The sequence below is a fragment of the Vidua chalybeata genome, chromosome Z, assembly GCF_026979565.1.
Source record: "Vidua chalybeata isolate OUT-0048 chromosome Z, bVidCha1 merged haplotype, whole genome shotgun sequence".
NCBI lineage: Eukaryota > Metazoa > Chordata > Aves > Passeriformes > Viduidae > Vidua > Vidua chalybeata.
This window is the reverse complement of record NC_071570.1, coordinates 39,733,984-39,754,875: the sequence shown is the minus strand read 5'-3', so window position 1 is coordinate 39,754,875 and position 20,892 is coordinate 39,733,984. Positions and strand designations below refer to the sequence as shown.

The window sequence follows — 20,892 nt, the reverse complement described above, 5'->3', positions numbered from 1 at the left end:
CTCAGCTGCTCCTCACACGGCTTCCCCTCCAGACCATAAAGCAAAGTAAGTTCAAGTCCTGCCCAGGAAATTCAGTTTTAGGAGTAAAAAGGAAGGATAGAAGTCGTCAGATTCCAGTGGATGCGGTCAACAAAATAGCAGCTATGTCCCTGCCAACCAGGTAAAAGAAGCATGGGCTTTCCTAGGCACTCTGTGGATTGGAGAATGCATATTCCAGAGCACAGTCAGCCCTTTCTACCATGTGACATGGAAGAAGAATGATCTCAAATGGGGCCATGAACAACAAAAGAAGCTTTTGAACAAATTTAGCAGTATATTGGCCATGCAGGAGCCCTTGGGCCAGTCAGAACGGGGCAGGATGTCAGGAATGTGCTGTACATTGCAGCCAGGGAGAATGGTCCTTCCTTGAGCCTGGGGCAGAAGGGACCTGGAGAGAGATGACCTTGAGGATGACCTTTCAGCTTCCGGAGTCTGGGATTCAGAGGATTTGAGGCCAGCTACACCCCAGCTGAGAACGAGATTCTGGGAGGTTCGGGCTGCCTCAGAAGTGGTGGGCGCTGAAGCACAGGTTGCAGAGCTTTATATAGAAAGCCTGCTGGCTTTATATATTGCTAAATGAGAGAAATGAACAGTGCTTACTGACTTGTGGATGTTGGCAAACACTTTGTGGTTGTGTCTGGACTGACAGAAAAGGAGTAATTGGCAGTGCAGAGGGAAACCCATCTGGGCTGCTGAACTGTGGCAAGAAATCACTGCCCAGGTAGAGAAGTTGGCTGTAAAAGTGCATCATGTAGATGCACACAAATGCAAGAGTCAGACTGCTGAAGAGCTGTACATCAATTTGATCTCTGAGAAAAAAAATATTAATTTACTTTTATCACGGTATTTAATTTCTCATGGTCCAGATGGTTGCAATAATGTCTAGGTTTCTGAATACGGACAAAGTAAGAAAGACCACAGGGATCTCAACCTTTGTTTTATCTCTATCCAACAGATGGCTGAAATCTGGTTTTTATTCCAAAATGTCTTGTGAAGTTTATTTCCATGGGAGATCTGGGTGTAAAAGCTTTTGTCTTTCTAAATCTTTTCTGAAGTTCTTTTTAGGTTCAAATAATGATTGTTCATTTTTTTGTCCCCTCCCCTCCCCTGAAGCCTTGCTAGGGATATAATTTAATTAAGATGTTGATATTAAGTTTCCTGAAAAATTGCTTTAGACAAATGCTCAGAAATGCTAATGAAATTCATCCATGGTTGGATGAATGTGTCCACTACCAGGATACTAAATCTATTATGTTCGGTATGAGCTGATTGTTAATGTATGGTGAGAGGGAATGCTTTTATCCCCACAAGAGAGGAGCAATACTTTGATTTCATAATCAAATCATGGCGATACATGAAACATCCACACTGCCAACAAACACCACTGTACTGACAATCATGCAGGCTTTTAAATGAGATCCATGCAGTGGAATTCATGATAATGGTTTGTTCCTGGCTCTTGACTGAAACGGTGTAGACCATTTCTGATGGTTTTGACCCCTCACTTGACTCTTCCAACTAGAGTTGGAAAATTTCATGATCCAGTTTTTAGTTCTTGCCTACACTTTTGACAGGATTTGAAATCAACAGCATCCAGGCTCTGTTATACACATTTTTAAAGCAATTTTTATAAGATATTTTAGCATTTTTATACCTTAATGTTATTAGGGGGAAAAAAGAGAAGGAGCCATCTTCTGAAGAGACAGAAATTAATCATCTTTAATTGTATTTCAGTTACAAAGATCCTAAACGTTTTACTTTATCTCTTTAGTGATTTCCTATGTTGTAAATCAAACAAATTCTATGTATTTAAAGAACAAACTCCCTATTCCATATAAAGTTCTCTGAGCATTAAAAAGCCTCCCAATGGATTTTGCATCTTACATGCATGGGGCTTCATGCAGATGATATCTAAAATTCAAAGACAAAACAATCAGTCAGCAATTTCTTGAGCCAGCTTGTGTCTTCTGTTCTAAATTTGCTTTTTCACAGAGCTGATGGCTATCCTTAAAAGCTTTTGTATTTCATTGTCTTTTAGTGCGTCTGTCATCTCAGAGGGAAGCAAATCCTCTTCTGAAGGGCCCTTGTACTTGTGTTTGGGGAGCCTGTGAGCATCCACAGGCAGGATCAGCCAAACCTGTAATGCAGCATCAAGCAGCCACTGGAATTCCCTGTTGACGCAGCTCTGTTTGCAGAGTTGCCAAATACCCGAATTTTGCCAGACCTGGCTGGCTTTCAACAAGTTTGTCAGTTGCTTGGATCAGAGCACAGCCTGGATGATTGGGAGTTTTTGTATGCCTGGGTTGAAACAGCTGCAGTTTGGCTCATGTGGAGGCAAAACCCAGCACCCCAGTTTCCTGTGGGGAATGCTGTGGCTGGTCTCTGCACTTGTCCCATCTGAGCTGGCAGGAGAGCCATGAGGGAAGCGTGCCTCTCATGGGTTGGGCCAGAACCAACCTCTTCAAGGCTGGAGGGGACAGGGTTAAGGCTGCATTTGTTTTTCAGATATATATCTACATAATGGGCTGCAGTTGTTTTACATGTTTTTCACAGACTTATGCAACCAAATGAGCTGTATGTGTACACTTTAATTATACCCACTGGCTGTTACTGACTTAAAAATGTACTCTAATCTAGGAAGGGGAACAGACAGCCAAAACAGAGCAATGTGCAAATGTTGAATTTACTTATTTTTTTTTTTTAATTCAAACTGAGGTCTCAGTCAATAGACTGTGCTGGTGGCTGCTTATTTACTGGACTTATGTTTCACTCTGTTTTCTGCTACCTTCTTTACTGGTCCTATGTTAGGAAACTGCTGAAAGGTAACTGGAAAGTAACTGAAAAATTTAGGAAAAAAATAAAATTAGAAAAGCTCTGAAGTTGCGCATGCTTGTGGCCCAGCCCTTGGTCCTCTTCCAAAATATGGAATCTTAAGTAGTATAGTTATTCTGAAATACAAAATAAAAAGTGTATTGCCATAGTAATCCAAAGAGTTTATTTTAAAATATATGAAGTGGTCATATTAAGCAGTGGTGTTTGAAGAATGTGTTATAAGTAGATTAATTACTATGAGTACATATTATTGCACTTGGTTTGCAATTATCCCATTAAATAAAAGAAGTTCACTTTGTAGAGCTTAATAAAAAAAAAAGTACATCCAAACAGTTGCTTCAAATCTGGAGACATGGGAAGTATTATGAATGTAAAAGGTACTCAAACATCAAGGACAACATATCCTGAGCTATCCCTTGTCAGTATCCCTCAGGTTCATAAGGATATTTCTTCTCATCAGTTCTTGGAGCACTAGATGCTGTTCTTAAGTCTTGCTAGATTTTCGTGCTACAAAAATATTTGGTTTAGATTAACCTTTACTCAATTGCTCTCACTCTTTTGAGTCTTTTCCTGGCCTCTTGTTATGCCAGCATGGTTCGGGATTATGTTGCTCTGATGTTTATGACTTTCCATATACAAAGGTGATTATCAGCAATTGCTGACCCACAGGCAGCAACACCAAGTGAGTTGTGTTGGAGGATGTAGTCATTGCTCTCGTTTTTGGGCTTAATTTTAAATTTGAATTCTGTTGGACCTTGAGAGGGCTGAAGCTGGTTTTACCCAGCTTCTGGAAGAAAGTCATCTTTACCTGGGCACACCTACTGGGATTTCACCCTGTGCTAAAAAGATAATGTGCCATAGGGCATGTATACTGAGAAGGTAACTGAGCACCTGTTTGCACTTCATACATGAGATGTGGTCTTAAAGAAGCTATCAGAAATAATCTTCCTTAGCTGTCTGCCTTTCTTGGCTTTGGAGGCTCAGGCCATGCTGCACAGATTTCTGGGCTCTTTAAGCTTTTTGAGACTTCGTTGTTTGTCATACTTTGTTAATTTTTCTATCCTAAAATAAAAAAAAGTACATCTAAATTTCAGACTTTCTGTCAACATCTAGGCATGCTGTGAAGCTTCTGCTTGCAGAATCTCTGTTGCATTTCGCTGACAGTAGTTCCTGAGGAATTTTAAAATAGACACTGTTCAAGCAAATTTATGTGGTAAATCTAAATTGTGAGCACTTGTGTTTACAATTAATGGTACACAGAAGGAAAGTCCTTACATTTCAGGCTTGAGTTTGTATTAATGTGGTAATAGAGTTGGCCAAAGAAAACTGTATGTGAAAATGGAACTGCTGGAGCACAACCTGAGAATGAAAAGTATAAAGCTGCTGGGGATCCCAGTAGAAATCTCTCTGAATAGCAGCTGGGTGGATATTTTGCTGAGTTTGAAGGCTAAAATCAGGAGTCTGTATCTTGCCAGCTCCTTTGTTGTATGATGCAATTGCTTCTTTTCTATAAGAAAGCAGCCATTAAAGAGGCTTTTCTTTTATTAATGTCCTATAGCTTGAGGTGTGTATGATTGATATAAGATTTTTCATGCTATGATGCAAAGATGGAAACTTTATATGAAAACTGCATTGTTTTGGTTTCAGTGTGGGTTTTCAACTCTTATGGCTCCATGTTTGCAAGTGACAGGATAATATGGAATGCTGCCATTATTGAAAAGCCACATTTTGTAAAGTTGCTCTTGGGAGTAGGTAAAATGGATGCAGTGTGAAGCTGTAATTTTTATTTGTTTAAAGAAAATAATAAAAATCCCCAGTGAACTGGTAAGTATTGATAGTGATTACCTGTAGATGTCTGATTTTCTTTTAAGACAGTCTGATCTGCCAAACATTGGTATGGCTCCTCAATAACTAAATGACTAGCTCTCCCTACAACATATATTGTCCCAGATGAGTGACACTATCTTGGTAATGCAGTCAGGAAAAGATGAAGATCCCTTTGACTTTCATAGCAAAACATCCGTGGTTTAATCTTAGGTTGAAGGTGAAATTCTACATGCTGCTCCTTATTTTTCACTGGCAGATCAGTAAACTGTATTCTTCTACAGTGACTGGTCATGGCGCTACATGTGAGAGGAGACCACACTGGACTTCCTCCTGTGTGACACCAGATATTCTGTTCATGCACAGAATGTGCTGCTCTGGTGGTAACTCATGGCCCTTTCTTCTTCAGGTCAGGTCTCAGGAACTTTGGTGCTTCTGCCACTCAGACTGTGGTGGAAAGCAATCAAAAGCCAGATATCATCTACTGTGTTTATTTTGCCCGTTATTGAAGGAGGAGTTGAGGCCTTGAGAGATAAGCTAGGTGCTGCTTCTAAAATATATAAAAGCTCCAGTTAGTTCAGAAAGTCAGCCAGGTTATCAGTAAGTCACTTTGTGGCTGAGATAGCTGGTGAATTACTTGCATGTCTGATCTGGTAGTAGCAAAGCTTAAATGTATTCAATTTCTATTTTTCTTCTTTTATTTAATCAGCAATACAAGGTCTCTAGGCAGCTCTGTATCTTTATCATTCTTGTTTGTTTGTGTGAAGGTATTGGTTGGTGGGGAAACTATAAATCATCAAATTGTTGGAAGGCAAGTTAGACTTTCTAAAAGTCAACAAAGGGTTGACATCCATTAGAAAATGAAGAAGAATTATCTGCCTTGGGAAGGGATGTTTTTACTCAAAATAAACCTTGACAATGAGTGTATATGAGTTCATAGTGTTTTTCAAACATTCTTGCACTTAAAATATTTTCAGAGCACTCAGATTGAAATTACAGAGAACAATAGTATTGTACGCTTGCATATAAGTTTGACTGGGTTCCATGTTTATCATAATAGGAAATAGCAAAGACAATATTCACTTAGCACCCATATTTCAGCCATATTATTTATTGGCTTTGTATTTTGGTAAGTAGTGTGTTGAAGTACTTTCAGGCACTGGAGAAAATATGTTTTACAGAGAATGCTAATTCTGCCCAGAAAAAACTCTGGAGCATGACTTTGCCAAACAGGGATTGAACCCTCTGATTGGGTGTAATTCTTCTGCTTTTTTCCCCCACCACTTTTCTTTTTGCAAATGATAATTAGAAGGTTATTGTCTTAAATTAAGACTTGATATTTATTTTTTATGATTTTATCATGTTTCTCTTTACTTTTTTGGCACTTCCCCTAGATATATAGACCACCCAGTTGTTTTAAGCCAGCTGTCAAAATACCATTCAGTAAGAGGATTTGCAGGAAGCAGCTCTGCAAATGGTTAAGCAGAGAACCTGAATATAGCAGAGCCATGTCTTACTGCTAATACCACCTTAGCAATTGCCATCAGCTACAGTTTTACAAGTCTAACTCCTAAATGTGGATTATTTCTGTTCTTCTACTTATGGTATAATGATTTGTAAAGAAAAATTTTATGTGAACACAGTAGTAAAAATTACAGTCCTTTTTCATTTGAGTTAGACTGACATTTAAATTTCTGAAAACACTCATTCTTGGTCTTTTGGCAAAGACTGAACTCTATCTGAACTCTTGTGCTTTGTCTGTCAGATGCTGGTTAAGGAAGTCTTCATTCCCTTGCTGGTTTAATACTGTGACCAAAATGTGGAAAAGGTCATTTGCCCTGAATAAGGCATGGGCCTGTTTAGGACAGCTGTAAGTGCTTCACCCATTGACATCTGATATCTGTGAAAAATCTGCTGCTTCAGAGTAGTTCAGGGATGTCATACACAGCTGTGCCCTCTGTTCAGGCAGCAAGCATCATAAAAAGCCTCTATCAATGTGGGATTTTCATTTTCATCAAGAAATTTGAGGTCCTCACAAGATTTTGAGGTGATAGCCTAGTAGCTGTTCTTCAGTTGAACCTGAACCTCATGAAATGCGTTCACTCTTACTCTAAAAGTCTGTTTAGTCCAACTGGCTTTTGCATTCTTCACAACTAACATAATTTTTCACCTTTTCTGGTTGAGTACTGAGTAATTATGAGACCTGTACATTCCCAGTAGGAAAAAGCAGTGTCAACCTACTGATCTTCCATCTGCTGCAGAGGTGAGTCTTGAACCACTGGGAATGGTAGCTGCTCCTCTGCTCACTGAAACGTCTGGATACAATAAAAAGAGACCATCCCGCTCCTCAGGAAGAACAGAAATGTTTTACAGTAATAAAAGTAATCTATCTCAAATCAGTTCAGGCTGGGCTATCAAGATGTGGATCTAAGTGGCAGTAACAGGCTTATCTATTGTGAAGGGAAAATGAACTATGTTGTAATAGGATTTTCAGCTGAATGAGAATCCAACCCTCTGCATGGCCCTTGGTCCAAATGAAGTCTTACGTGTTTGTTTTTGTTTACCTAAGTCATTGCACAACCAGGAAATGGGAGGAAAAGTTGTTTGCTTTCACATCATGAAAACTTTATTTATAGAAGATGCAAGTAAAATGCACCACTCCTTAAGGCATCCAGATGGTGAGAATGCCAGTGTTTGGAAACCTGCAGGTTTTGCCTCTGATATTTAGGAAATTATGTAGCGTATTAGGAATTATTCTGTACTGAAATGAATGTCTACAGTCTTCTTTGTTTCAAGAGCCTGCCTTGCTATATAGGAGTCCTCAGTATTTATTCTCAAGTGTTTGGGTTTGGGGTTTTTCTTTGTTTGTTTTGAGTCGGCTGTTTTGTTTGTTTGGGGTTTTTTAACAAAAAAAAAATTTAAAAAATGAATAAAAAAAACACACAAAAAAACTCCCAAACCAAAGCAGGGCCTATTAACTTTAAAATCAGAATTGCTTCTTAAGGTGGAGGGTTTGTCCAACACTAATAGTTTAGCTTAAATATGACTGCAATAGGTTCATCCCATTCTGGAGTTGTTCTCTCTATAGAGCAGGACTCTGTTTACTAAATCAGCAGTTAAGTAACTGTATCCCCCATTCCCTTCCAATTGCTTTGAAACTGTTAAGAAAAAAATATCTCACTACAGGTTTATGTAAGAGATAGTACCAGAATAAGGATGCAGGAAAGAGACACACAGCAAGCTGTTCTTTGTGAAATAAAACATCTGCGTGTGTAATGACTTGTTGAGAACTGCCATGGAAATTGTTTTTGTTGGTGGTATTCATATGTTCTTAGGAGTATAGCCTGAAAAGAGTTATTTTTAATTTTCTCTGATTTTTCTTTGCAGTCAGATTTTACCTAAATAAAACTTCTTTAGCACTTGCGTGTTCGTGTTGCATTTGGCACTGTACTACAAAGTCTGTCCATAAAACCTCAATGTCCCAGATTTAGCCAAGTTATTATTATTCAGGTATTTATTACTACTATGAATATTGTCAAATGTAAGTTAGCCAACTGTGTGCTTCAAAGTCTTCCTAATACATAAATTAATTTGATTGCATTTTGTGTTTACATAAATGTATCGGAACATGTTTTGGTATTTTACTGGTATCTTATGCTGGCTAAATTAGAGGTATTGGAATTCGTCAGACTCCTCTTGTGTCCCTCCCCCAGTCATTTTCCAGAGCCTGAGAAACTACTTCTTCCAAAGAATGTTTACACAACTTTGTATTGGTCACCAAGTACATGAAGTTTTGATGTTGAATGACTGGAAAGCAGATAGCAGCAGCGCTGCTTGTGCCGTTGGACATGTTAACTTTTCAGTTTGTTTATGGCAGTAGAATTCACAGGATGAACACACAGAATGCTTTTATATTTGCAGAGAAAGGTTCAAGGCTTAAGTGCTGCCTGTCTGCCATTTGCAAACAGCAGTAGCCAGTGTAGAAGGAAGGACTCCTTCTAGGGAGTGAGCTGTACTTGATAGATAACTCTGTTCCAGGACTTCTCCTGTTTTGATTAATTCTCCTCTCTTTGCCAGATGTTGTCTGTAGGTCTCTTTCTCTGCTGAGTTTTCAAGAAGTTTATGATTATAGAAACATGGTGTTGCAGTTCACAGACTCTCTGTCTGAAATACCCATTTCATTCCTGCCTGTTGTTCCAAGTTTCCCTGGTTAGCAGGTTGAACTTTCAGCTTTAGTTTTAACACTTAAAGGAAGCAGTTGTTCAAAATATAAACTCCTAAATACAGTAGTTGATGTTTCTTTTACATTTCAGGGGAAAATCCCTTTTACACAGGGGTGCATAATTTAAAAATTAATACCTCCTTCAAAAGATATTAGAAACTATCCCAGGAATACTGGCTCTTTCAGTTTGGTGCATGTTTGATGATGGTTCTAACTTTCCACACACAAAGAAATAGTAATTGGAAGTGTTTTGTCTTGAATTTTTGTTTTACATTACTCCCACTGAAAAAGTGCTTTGTGTGCATCAGGCTGATGTTGGTAGAACTCACATGGTAGCAGAATGTCTAACCATATCTTAAAACTTGACAACATGCGTTATGCATCAGGAGGATATAAAATTCTCTGTTTTCAGAAGCTTTTCTTTCATTTTAGCTTCAGGGCAAAATGAAGTCAGCAGCATCTCTGTAGCACTGCTTCTGTGAATCTTGATGTCCCCAGCCTGAGGATGTCAAACATAAAATTTCCGCTGTAAAAAGGCTTGAATTCAATATAATTTCTTTGGTTTGTTCTGTAATTACATCTTAGGTAATTGATGCTTGGAAGTGCCTTGTGCTGTGGTGTGGTTGGTAACGTCTGCAGTTTCACCCTGTTTAAGCAAGCATGTGCTTGGGGTGAACAGCAAAACCACAAGTGGAAAAAATGCATCTCTGGCACAATCTCCCAAATATCTAGTAGCTTTGATTTCTCCAGGTGATACTCACAGTAAACTGTTTTCTCCCACCCATACACAAAGGAAAGATGAGCTTCATAAAGGACGGTGCAGAAGTACAACTTGATGTAGTTTAATTTAAGAAATGCAGAATCATGTTTTAGGGGAACTAAATTTTGTCCACCGAAAGGGGAAAATCTAACTAAATCTGACTAAATCTGAGTACTCTGACTAAAATGTCTAGGACAAAGTCAGTTATTTTTAAGTTGTTATATTTAGGTGAAAAAAAAGAAGAAAATAATCATCCTCCCCCACCTCTTCTGTTTTCTTTATTAATTCCCCAAGCCCAGGCATTCTCTGGGCATATATTACTTATGACTAGGGACATAAGTTTAGAAGTCGTGTGGGACTAGATGTACATAAGGTATATGATATGAATCATGGGACAGCAGCCCATGTAAAATCACAGAATCATGGGATTGTTCAGGTTGGAAAAGACCTCTAAGATCACTGAGTCCAACCATTAAGCCAGCAACCCACATCCACCACTAAACAGTGTTACCTCAGTAGTGGCACATCTACCTGTCTCTTAAATATGTTCAAGAGCCTTTCAGGGATGGTAACACCACCAGCTCCCTAGGCAGCTTTTTCCTGTGCTTGACAACCTTTCAGTCAAGAAATTTTTCCTCATGTTCATTCTAAACCTTCCTTGGTGCAGCTTGAGGCCATTTCCTCTCATCCTATCCCGAGTTATCTGGGAGAAGAGACCGACCCCCAGCTAGTTAAACCCTCCTGTCAGACAGCTGTAGAGAGTCATATGGTCCCTCCTGAGCCTCCTTTTCTCCCCAGCTCCTTCAGCTGCTCCTCACAGAACTTGTTCTCTAAATCTTTTCTAGCCTTGTTACCCTTCTCTGGACATGTTCCAGCACATTAACATCTTTCTTGTAATGAGAGTCCCAAAATGAGCACATTATTTGAGCTGCAGTATGGAAGTATGACTACAAAGTCTTTCTGATGTGCCATCTCACTTCCAGAGCTATTATCTTCCTGGGAAGAAATGGAAGGATGCCAAAAAATCTAAGGACAGGGAGGAAAAAACTTGCCAGTATGCAGTTAGTGAATGAAAGAGAAAAGATATCTTAATAATAATAAAAGACATGTAAATGCTCTCTTCCAGTTTTCACCTGGCAGCCACGAAAGGGCATGCAGAGTGCCTCAGGATCATGGTGACACATGGTGCAGATGTGACAGCCCAAGATGGTGCAGGTATGTCTCTCTATACAAGTAGCATGATACACTCAATTTGCTTATGTAGTTATGGATGTGCAGAGTGAAAACAAAGATTTGACAACTTTGCTTTCCCCCACACACCCTGTAGGAAAAGCAGTTGTAACCCTTGCAGATTTGGGCATATTTGCTTTCCTGCACAGAGAATTCAGAATCTAAAGTCCTTAAAAACTTTTGTCCTAATACTATAAATTTCAGCCTTTGTAGTGGGATTCAGATGTAAAATATTTACTAGATTTTTTAAATTGTTATTTTTAGTGAAAACAAAAAAAAGATGAAAATAATTATCCTCCCCTACCTCTTCTTCTTATTACAGGTTGCATCAAGATCTTCAGTTTTGCTTTCATGTTTATCCAAGCTATTAATCCCATTAACTTTACAGGAGTTGCAGTAAGACATTTCTTCAGGATTATGACATGGTGAAAACAGCTGATACAGGCCAAAACAGAGCTGAGAGCTATTAAGTATGATGTCTCAGTTCTCAAAAGTCCTGTGTTTAATTACTGCTCCACTAGGAGAATGATGGGAGCTGAATTTGAAACTAGCAAACTCTTCTTAATAGATTTCAGTTGACACATCTTTGGAATCTGTGCCCAGCATTTTCTCTGGCTAGCTGAGCCATCTGAATGACCTGTCAGCATTCTGTCTTTCCAGTAATGATCTGTAATTGCTGGGCTCATGGGTTCTGGTTTGCCACTCATTGCAGCCTGAGGGAATCTCTGTCATATGTAGGAATCATTTGCATTCTATATTTAAAGAAGTGTCTGTGATACTGGAAGAAGCATTCATATTTTACATAATGATAAGGGAATATATGTACCTGATGCAGACTATAATTCCGAATTCATGCTTCACCTTGCCTGATGATTTATTGGTCACTTGAGTAGTAAAAAGTTGCCTGCCTACTTCCACCTGAGAATGTCAGCCCAGTACTCCTTAGTGAAATCCTTCTATGTGAAAGACACACCATTTGCAAAGAGAGCTTCCTGTCACATGTATCTTTGTCTTTATTGAGTACTAAATCCTGGGTCCTTCTCTTCTTAGTTGCATGGATAATTTCTTCTTTTGCTGTCTTGTCATCTTCAATTTTTCAGATGTTCTGCAAGATGAAGCTGGAGGAGAGACTTCAGTGTTTCATCATAAATCCATAATCAGTAAATCATAATGAATTCAGTGACATGTAGACTTGTGTTTGATAGGGAATAGGAAATCTGTGAGGAGCAAACCAAAGCAGGCCTGTGTTTGAGTCTTTTATGTGTATTTCGTGGGTGACACAAACTTAATATAGTTGTAGGTGGTGAATTTGGCAGGTTTTGCTCTTGATGATGGGTACGTTTTCACTGCCAAATAGCAAAACTCATGACACTGACAGATGTCTGTGTGCAAGGGAGGCTGTGTAATACTGGAAAATTGTTTTCTAAGAAACAAGACATAATGTACAATCTTAGACTTGCTTCTGCCCGGGTGTAGTCTGACACAGTGTTTGTGTCACTCCTTTATATGAATTGAGACTTTTAAGATTATTCTGTTACATGCCTGAACAAAAGGTAGTAAAGACATTCTGTTTGACATAGGTTTTTACTTTATTTTGTCTACCCTTACTTTTTATGTGTTGTGATAGGAACTAGACAGATAATTCAAGATTTTGCCTTTGTCATGGAAGGTTTTATTCCTGTGCTTTGGCATGACTGAATAATTAATTTGCTTTGCTTTTATTCTTTTAGGGCACAGTGCTTTACATCTTGCAGCAAAGAACAGCCACCCTGATTGTGTTAAGAGGTTAATTCAGGTAAAAGAAAAATTAATTTTGATTTTTTAAATTTTAATTTGGTTCCATTAGACTCATTTTATGCTAGCAATCTGCACCATACTTCTTTACTGTTCTATCTCCTTGGCATCAAGAGAGGCGCATCAAGGGTTTAAACATAAAGAGAGATTTAAGGATCTTTCAGGCACTGTGAATGCATGATAGAACACAGTGTATCTTCCCTAAGTGGTCTGCAAATACATTTTTCCATGTCCAGTTGCTCTGACATAGTTTGGTTGGGTTTCAAGTAGGTTGTAGCTTCAGTTTCACTTCCTGTGTTTTGTCTGTATGGTTAGATGACTTGGAATTAGGTGGATTAAGAGTTACAGGGGAAAAGGTTTTTCACTTCTGGGGGGATTCTAATAATGTTCCACTGGAATGCTTTCTATCTGTTCACCACAGAAACATTTTCAAGTTTAAAGTAAAAAAGAGAGAAAAACAAAGTAGTTTAGATCCAAAAATAATATGGAAATAATCAAATCTTCAATGAAATGAGGTAAAGGAGAGTGAGGGGTTAGAAAGGGAGTTGAAAGAATGGGGAGAGAAAATAAGAAAAACAAAAGTGAAGATGAAGAGAAGAGTCTCATTGTGTTGAAGATGAGTGTTAGTAAGCAAAGACATTGTCCATCTCAGCTCAATTTCAGAAATACAGGTAAGTTTTCATGGTGGTGATCAGAGAAACAAAACAGATTTTTCTAAGTTTGGAGTTATCAGAAGGTCTCAGATAAAATAATGAATACAGATGAAATAATGATTAACAACCCCATGTGAACATGATGGTGCAGAAAGAGAATGGATCCTATATCCCAACCTCCAGATTGTTTTTCCCTGGTTGCCTCAGGGCTCTCCAGCTGTCCGGTGACTGACCTCTGTCAGTGTCTCTGACAACACAGGGTCCAGTTTCACTGATTGCCACCTCCATAGCCCATACAAGCTGTCTGCCCTGCTGCTCAGTGGGCAGGAAGGGTTATCCCCAGCCACGATCCACATAGCCATCAGGCTGTCACTGCTGGCATCGCAGGCAGTGGCAGCTCGGAACTAATTGTGCTTAACACCAAGGAGCTGCTGCCCTTCCACTTGCCTGCTTTTGTTGATGTTTTTCTACTTTTATTTCAATATGCAGGTTTATAAATACATTCCTAAATGCAGATCTGTTGGTGATATTCTCCAGTAATTCATGCTCTTAGGATTATCTTCTGTGGACCAAAGTGTGTATGCAAGGGATGTCTAACTGTTGTTGAACTAAAACAGGCTGAATAATTATTTTACACAGGCAGAATAATGACATTTTTGTTACAGAATGTAACAGTCTGTGTGATTCTGTTTTCCCAGATAATCATAGTTGGAGACAGTGCTGCATGTAAAGGTCAAAAGTTATAATGTTTATTTTCTAGAAACGAAAACAACCAACTGTCCAACGAAAAGCTTTGAAACTTGTGAAGGGTTTAGAGAACCAGTCCTGTGAGGAGCAGCTGAAGGAGCTGGTGGGGTTTAGCCTGGAGAAGAGGAGGCTTAGGGTAGACTATATCACAACAAGAAAAGAGGAAATGGCCTCAAGTTGCACCCAGGAAGCTTTAAGTTGGATATTAGGAAAATTTCTTCACCTGGAAGGATTTAAGAGCTGTGTAGATGTGAGACATCTTAGTGATGAACTTGGCAATACTCGGTTAATAGTTGGATTTGATGATCCTGATGGTTATTTCCAACCCAAATGAACCTAGGTTTCAATGATACTCTCTCTTTGTTGTAACTAAAACAAATATCTTCTATACCAAAATGAGCCTTGATAAGGATTTGAATGATCTTTTTCATTACTACTTATTGCTTTGAATTCCAGATTGATCAGTAGCATCTGATAATTGTAATACAACAAGATACAACTGGATTGTTGGTGGTTATTTTTAAAAATGCTAATGAACCCTTGTTGCATTTATCAATAGGCCCTCATCAACATTAACAAGGCCAAGTGCTGGCGCTGCCCCTGGATCAGCCCAGAGAGCCAAACGTTTCCTGGGCTGCATCCAGAGCCCTGTGAGCAGCAGGGTGGGAGGGGATTCTGCCCCTCTGCTCTGCTCTGCTGAGACCCACCTGGAGCACTGCATCCAGCTCTGGGCTCCCAGCACAGGAGGGACAGGGACCTGCTGGAGTCAGCACAGAGCAGGACCGTGAAGGTGATCAGAGTGATGCTTTGAGAGGCTACCTAGAACAGAGGCTGGACAGTGTTAAAGGAATAAAATAGGTATTTATTAGAAAGGCCTTCAAAGGATACCTCTTGGGTAGTACAAGAGCCTGGCTGAGGCTACACCCAAGATGGACAATGGGTCACGAGTTCACTTTTATAAGTTCTGATCCATTTACATATTGGGGTTAATTGTCCCATTACAGCTTCAGGTTATGAAGTCCCATCATTCCTCTCACCAAGAAAGATTGCTCTCTTCAATTTGCTGTTGATTATACTTTTTGGGCCTGAAGCTGCAACAGTATCCTTGTTTCTCAGGCTGGAAAAGGATTGTTTTGTCTAACAAAACTGTGAAGAGAACTTGCTAACACATTATATGAAGTTCAGATTCAAGTATTAATGCAGTACAGAATCTGGATAATATGAAAGCTAAAACTTAAGGCATCAAGAGACATGGAGCACCTCTGCTGTGAGGAAAGGCTGAGACCGTGGTGTTTAGCCTGGAGAAGAGAAAGGCTCCTAGGAAACCTTAGAGCTGCTTTTCAGTATCTAAAGGGGCCACACAAGAAAACCAGAGAGGGAATTTTTACATGAGTATGTCGTGATAGGACAAGTGACAACAGCTTGAACTGAAGGAGGGTAGGTTTAGATTTAAGATTAGGAAGAAATTCTTTATTGTGATGGTGGTGAGGCACTGGCATGGGTTGACCAGAGAAGTTGTGGATGCCCCATCCCTGGCAGTGTTCAAGGCCACATTGGATGGGGCATTGAGCAACCTAGTCTAGTGGAATGTATCCCTGCCCATGGCAGGGAGTTGGAACAAGATGATCTTGAAGGTCTCTTCTAATCCAAACCATGCCATGGTTGTATTAATTAATGCAGGACAAATTGCCTTAGGATGTGGTTGCTTTAGCTTTTACGCTAATGTTAAAAAAAAAAGAGGCAAAGGAGAGATTTTATTTACTGATTTATTGTTTATTTATTTATTTACTTTTTTATTTACTAACTTAAGTTATTCTGAAACTATAACATTTTTAGGGACAGTTCTCTTAACCATGAGGATTTCCTATGGCTTCAATATAAGTTGTTATGAAGACAGGAAATAGCAGATTGATAGAGAGGGAAGCTGTACCTTCCTTCTTCTCTGAAGCAGCACATGAATCTTTTCGCAAAGATGTTAAGCACTCTGTCTACATAAAACATATTTTTTAATTTTCTTTGTCTTTCTCTAATTGCTTTTTTTTCCTTTTCCTTATTGAATTATGCAGAGTAAATGTCCAGCCGACAGCACTGACAATTCTGGGAAAACAGCTTTACATTATGCAGGTAACTTTCATGAAAGTTTGTATTATTTTATTGTGCTTGATATTCCTAGCTTATCAGCCTAGAATTTCTTTTTGTACCCCACTGTAATTCTGCAATATAGCAAGTGGAAGTGTGGGACACAAATTTTGAAATTGTGGTTTAATGGATTTTCACAATTGTCTTTTTTTTTTTAATTTAATTTTATTTTCTTTTAGCTGCATGTGGGTGTCTTCAGGCAGTTCAACTCCTGTGTGAGCACAAATGTCCCATTAATATCAAAGATTTGGTACGTACCTCCTCTCCTGTGTGTACTGCAGATACTTCAGAGCTTTTATCACCCTCCATGCCTTACCATGCTCCATCTCACGTGCAGTAGTTCAAAGCAATGCTGTGCTCACACCTTCAGGGTTTCTCTGCTGGAGGAAGTTCCTTTTGCAGCTTGCAATTGCAGAGGTGTGGAAGCACTTCATAATCTGATACTGTAGTGGCAGGATTTGCTGATTGTTGAGACTTAGCACAGGTAGCTAGAATCAATTCTTACACATTCAAAACATAATTAAAAGTGTTTCCATTGTCACCAGGAGGCTTTGGAAAAGGCCCAGTATGTGGCCAAGGGCTGCAAAATGCTCACAAAGCCCAATCAGAGTATGATAAGCCTGAGGGGAACAAATATACCTCACATGTGCCAAAGGCTCAGAGACTACTGTGAGAAGTCTACAATCAGCCAGGTCTGGTTTTGGGAATGATATAATTGCCTGATGGAAAACCTAATGACAAAAGGAAAAGATCTGTAAAGCACAGGTCAAAAGACACTCAAAACTAGATAAAGACACTCAAACTTGTGTGGTTTCGGCTTTTGTCTATATCTGGTCTTTCTAGCAAAAACAAATATGTCACAAACATAGACATCTGATCTAAGATTTCAGCAGGTGCATTTTAAAGGCATAAACAATTTATTCAGTCTTAAGGCTTTAGGAGTATCTTAAAAATGTCCTGAGCTACATCATGGCTGGGTATAGGAAAAAGAGAGACCAGCCTCAGAGGTGCATGACAAAATGATAAGCAATAGTCAGAATTTGGGTAGTGGACTAATTGGGAAATTCCAGTTAGCTACTAGTAAAAAAATAACCACACCTTTAAGGGGGGTCAAACACTGGAACTGGTACCTAGAGCTGTGTCTTTACCTTTGGAGGTGTTTAAAACATGACTGGACAAGTCTCTGAGATATGTGCTGAAACTTGAAGCTGGCCTAGCTTTGGATGAGAAAAAAGTGGGAGAAACTCCAGATACTTCTAAAGGTGTCTTCCAACTGTGTTATTCTATGACTTTATGAAATGTTGCATTTTTGCCTAGTACTTGGTTAAAATTACCATTTTTGTTGTGGAGCTACAGAAAGATATTTTGTCGTTTCAAAATAATTGTGTTTTAGCATTGAGCAAATAGCAAAGGGAGTACAAAAGCAAGTTCCTACTCCCTGTGTTTTGCATCATCCCCAACAGACAAGGAAGGAATTATAACACACTCAGCTATGTTCATGGTACACAGGAAAAATGTACTAATAGCACCTCATTTTTGCTGTGTGAAGGTAAAATGTGTAGCTCACTTTAAATCTCAGTGTGTTTTTGTAAGTGGATGGAATACTGTTCATAGTTTCTTTATATGCATTTCTAGGATGGGAGCATACCTCTGCTGCTTGCAGTACAAAATGGTCATACAGAAGTCTGCAAATACCTTCTGGATCATGGAGCAGACATCAACACGAGGGATAAAAATGGAAGGTACAGCAGGTTAAAATGTTGATTCTTCACCAAAGCTGACTATCAAATGAAGATTTCTTCTCAAATCCTTCCCAAAATAGTTGATATTAGGTGAAATAATGCTTTCTGTACTAGACAGCATATCCTGATTGCTGAGAAGGCTTACAGAATTCTGACTGAAGTAAAAGATGAAGCAGAAATTATGTGGCTATAAAACCAATCTGCCTGTAAGATTTCCCTTGGGCTACCGGAACATTTAAATGATTCCTGTACGAATATGATTGATAGCACTTACCCACTCATCACTTTCTAAGTATCCCAGTTTAAAATGCTGCTGTCTTCTTGGAATGAGTTAATACCTCCAACTTTAATCCTTAAAACTGCTACTTGTGAGCAAAATCTGTGGAGGGTTGCTTTCTCTGCCATAATGCAGACACAGCAGCAAGAAAAAAAAATACAGTAAATCTCTATAGTGGAGATGCTGCTTTTCTAGAAGGTGCCAATTAGAGTTTTTTCTGCATTAAGAGATAGTGATGTATCAGATAACTTCTTAAAAAGCAACATCCTTGTAGTGAAAAATGCACTAGTTTTGATGATACTGACAAAGATCAAGGGTCTTAGAATATTGTGGACTGTTTTATAAACAGCTGGTTTAACTGTGGAGATAAAGTGGGATACTGACAAGACTTGGCACTTACACTTCATAGCAATTTTGATTATTCTGTGTGACACAATGCTGATTCTGTTCTCTGGCGGCACCTGTGAATATAAGACTGGGCCCTAACTTGTTTATCAGTCCAAAGTTCATTAGGGCGCTCTTTGTTTCCAGTTGTCTGAAGAAAACCCCTTTGTTTTGTGGCAGTTTTCATGGCCTCATAGGTGCTTTGAACCTGAGGTGCTGCTCACTCTGGGGCCTCTGCCTTCCCCTCACTCTCCTAGTGTTTAGTCAGCAGACAGGGTTAAGACTTTCTGCTTTAATTGGATGAAGGAGTTTCTGTCTCAAATAGGACAGAATTTTTGCATTTTTTTAAAGACAGTGCTGTATGTAGAAGCAACAAAACATTGTAACATAGAATGTGCTGGTTTACTTCTTACTTTAATTGTGGTGAGGGAAGTGACTACTACTGCATCTCATATTCACAGAAGTAGTTCAGATTTTAACAGGAGAAACCTCATTGGGAGAAGAGAGGGATAACCTTCGAAAATAGCATCTCCAGATTCCTATGGAGAAACCTCATTGGGAGAAGAGAGGGATAACCTTCAAAAATAGCATCTCCAGATTCCTATCATGTCCAGACTAAGCGAATTATTTTGGTAATCTAAAACCATCCCTGTGACTCTGGAGGTGTTATCCAAGTTATAACTCACCACTACTTTTAGCACAGCACTGCAACAGCATCACTTTTCCAAGTGACTCACCCATTAGAGGGAGTATGTTTAATTAATTAGTGAAACTGTTGTCTTAATACTTAGCAAGTATTATCACTGTAGTAACTTTTCAGCATTGTATCTGCACCGAGAAATGTGTTTGGCAGTAAACTTGTCCAATTTATTAGACATGCATTCATACAGAGAAAGGAGAACTATGCCTGAGCAGAAAGGCAGTATTAGAGTGTGCTTGAAAGGTGAGATTTTCTTTGTAATTATTCTGTATGCCTCTTATGACCCCTTCAAATAACCGAGAAAAACAGATACAACTTGTTAGTAAAAGATTCCTTCTGTATGCTATGCTTACTCTAGGAGCCGTCTCTGTGCAACTGCCCTTTGTTGGAAAGGGAATTGTTTGTGCTCTCATGGACTCCTTTTTTTCTTTTTTTTAGGGTGACAGTAGCACAGGGTTTGAGGTCAAACTCATCTCTTGGACTCACTGAAGATCTTTTAGATTTAATTGTCTTTCTGATTAAAATTTGTTTGTCTGTTTTGTCTCGAACACAACACGTGGAGGAGAGCAGGAATGAAATAAAGGTTTTCATGTTGTACCACCACTGTAATCAGAGTGTAGCAGTGAGGTTTGTTTGTCTGACTTTATCCTGCAGCCATTTCTATCTATGGCTTTCCTCTCAGCCTCAGGAAGCTGTATTTAGAAATGTTTGTAGACCTGTATTTACAGCTGGAGTGTATGAGGAAGAGGAGGAAGAGCTAGCAAGTGTTTTTTTGTAAGGAGAAAAAGAAGTCATATTTATGTACCAAAAAACATGTTGATGGAATCTTGGACCTTATTGCACAATAACAATCACAATTTTTTTCTTGACACTTTGGGTTTTTTTTATTTTCTTTTTTTTTTTTTTTTTTCTTTCTTTTTTTTTTTTTTCTTTTGTTCAGAACTGCTTTGATGATGGCTTGTGAAGCTAGTAGCCTTAACATGGTGGAAGCTTTCCTCAGGAGAGATGCAGATGTCAGTTTAGTAGATGTCTTTGGACAGAATGCCCTGCATTATGCCAAGCTCTCTGAGAATACAGGGATCCAGAATCTCCTGTCGTCAAAGATATCACAGGACGTGGGTATGTGAGAGAGGCTGACCTGCAGTTTGTCACTTTTTGATTTAGCACTGAACAAATTTTCTTAAAACTGTAGCCTGAAATGTTGCAAAAGCCATTTTCAAGATAATCTGGCTGAGACTTCCCAAAAACTCTTTGCCATAGATGGTAATATTTAGCATGGGATAAAACCCTGAGCAGGCCAAAAAGAGGTGTTTTGGAGAAAGACAAGTTGATATAGCAGCATTGTGAAATTTTGCATACAATTTGGAATGGATTCTCTTTTATACATAGAACACCTCAGTAGAGGTGTTGGAGAAGGAATTGAAGCAGGCAGAGCATTTTATGGTCAAACTACAATGGATTTCTAAAGCAGGAAGCTTAATGCATAAGAATGGTGCAAGACCAGAATAAAAATTGTCATGATTCTTCAGAATTTTTCTCAAAATGAAAC

The 20,892-nt window shown here is 39.0% G+C and overlaps 1 protein-coding gene across 5 annotated transcripts in view; it reads left to right on the top strand.

Moving 5' to 3' along the window:
• Positions 1–20,892, top strand: part of RAI14 (retinoic acid induced 14) — an 82,565-nt gene that overhangs the window by 51,220 nt on the left and 10,453 nt on the right. For all 5 annotated transcript variants that reach the window (XM_053932373.1, XM_053932374.1, XM_053932375.1 and 2 more), the window contains exons 4-9: positions 10,804–10,892; positions 12,638–12,702; positions 16,168–16,225; positions 16,420–16,490; positions 17,876–17,982; positions 20,284–20,462. In XM_053932373.1, the coding sequence (XP_053788348.1) occupies positions 10,804–10,892; positions 12,638–12,702; positions 16,168–16,225; positions 16,420–16,490; positions 17,876–17,982; positions 20,284–20,462 (569 nt within the window). The remainder of the gene's footprint in view (positions 1–10,803; positions 10,893–12,637; positions 12,703–16,167; positions 16,226–16,419; positions 16,491–17,875; positions 17,983–20,283; positions 20,463–20,892) is intronic.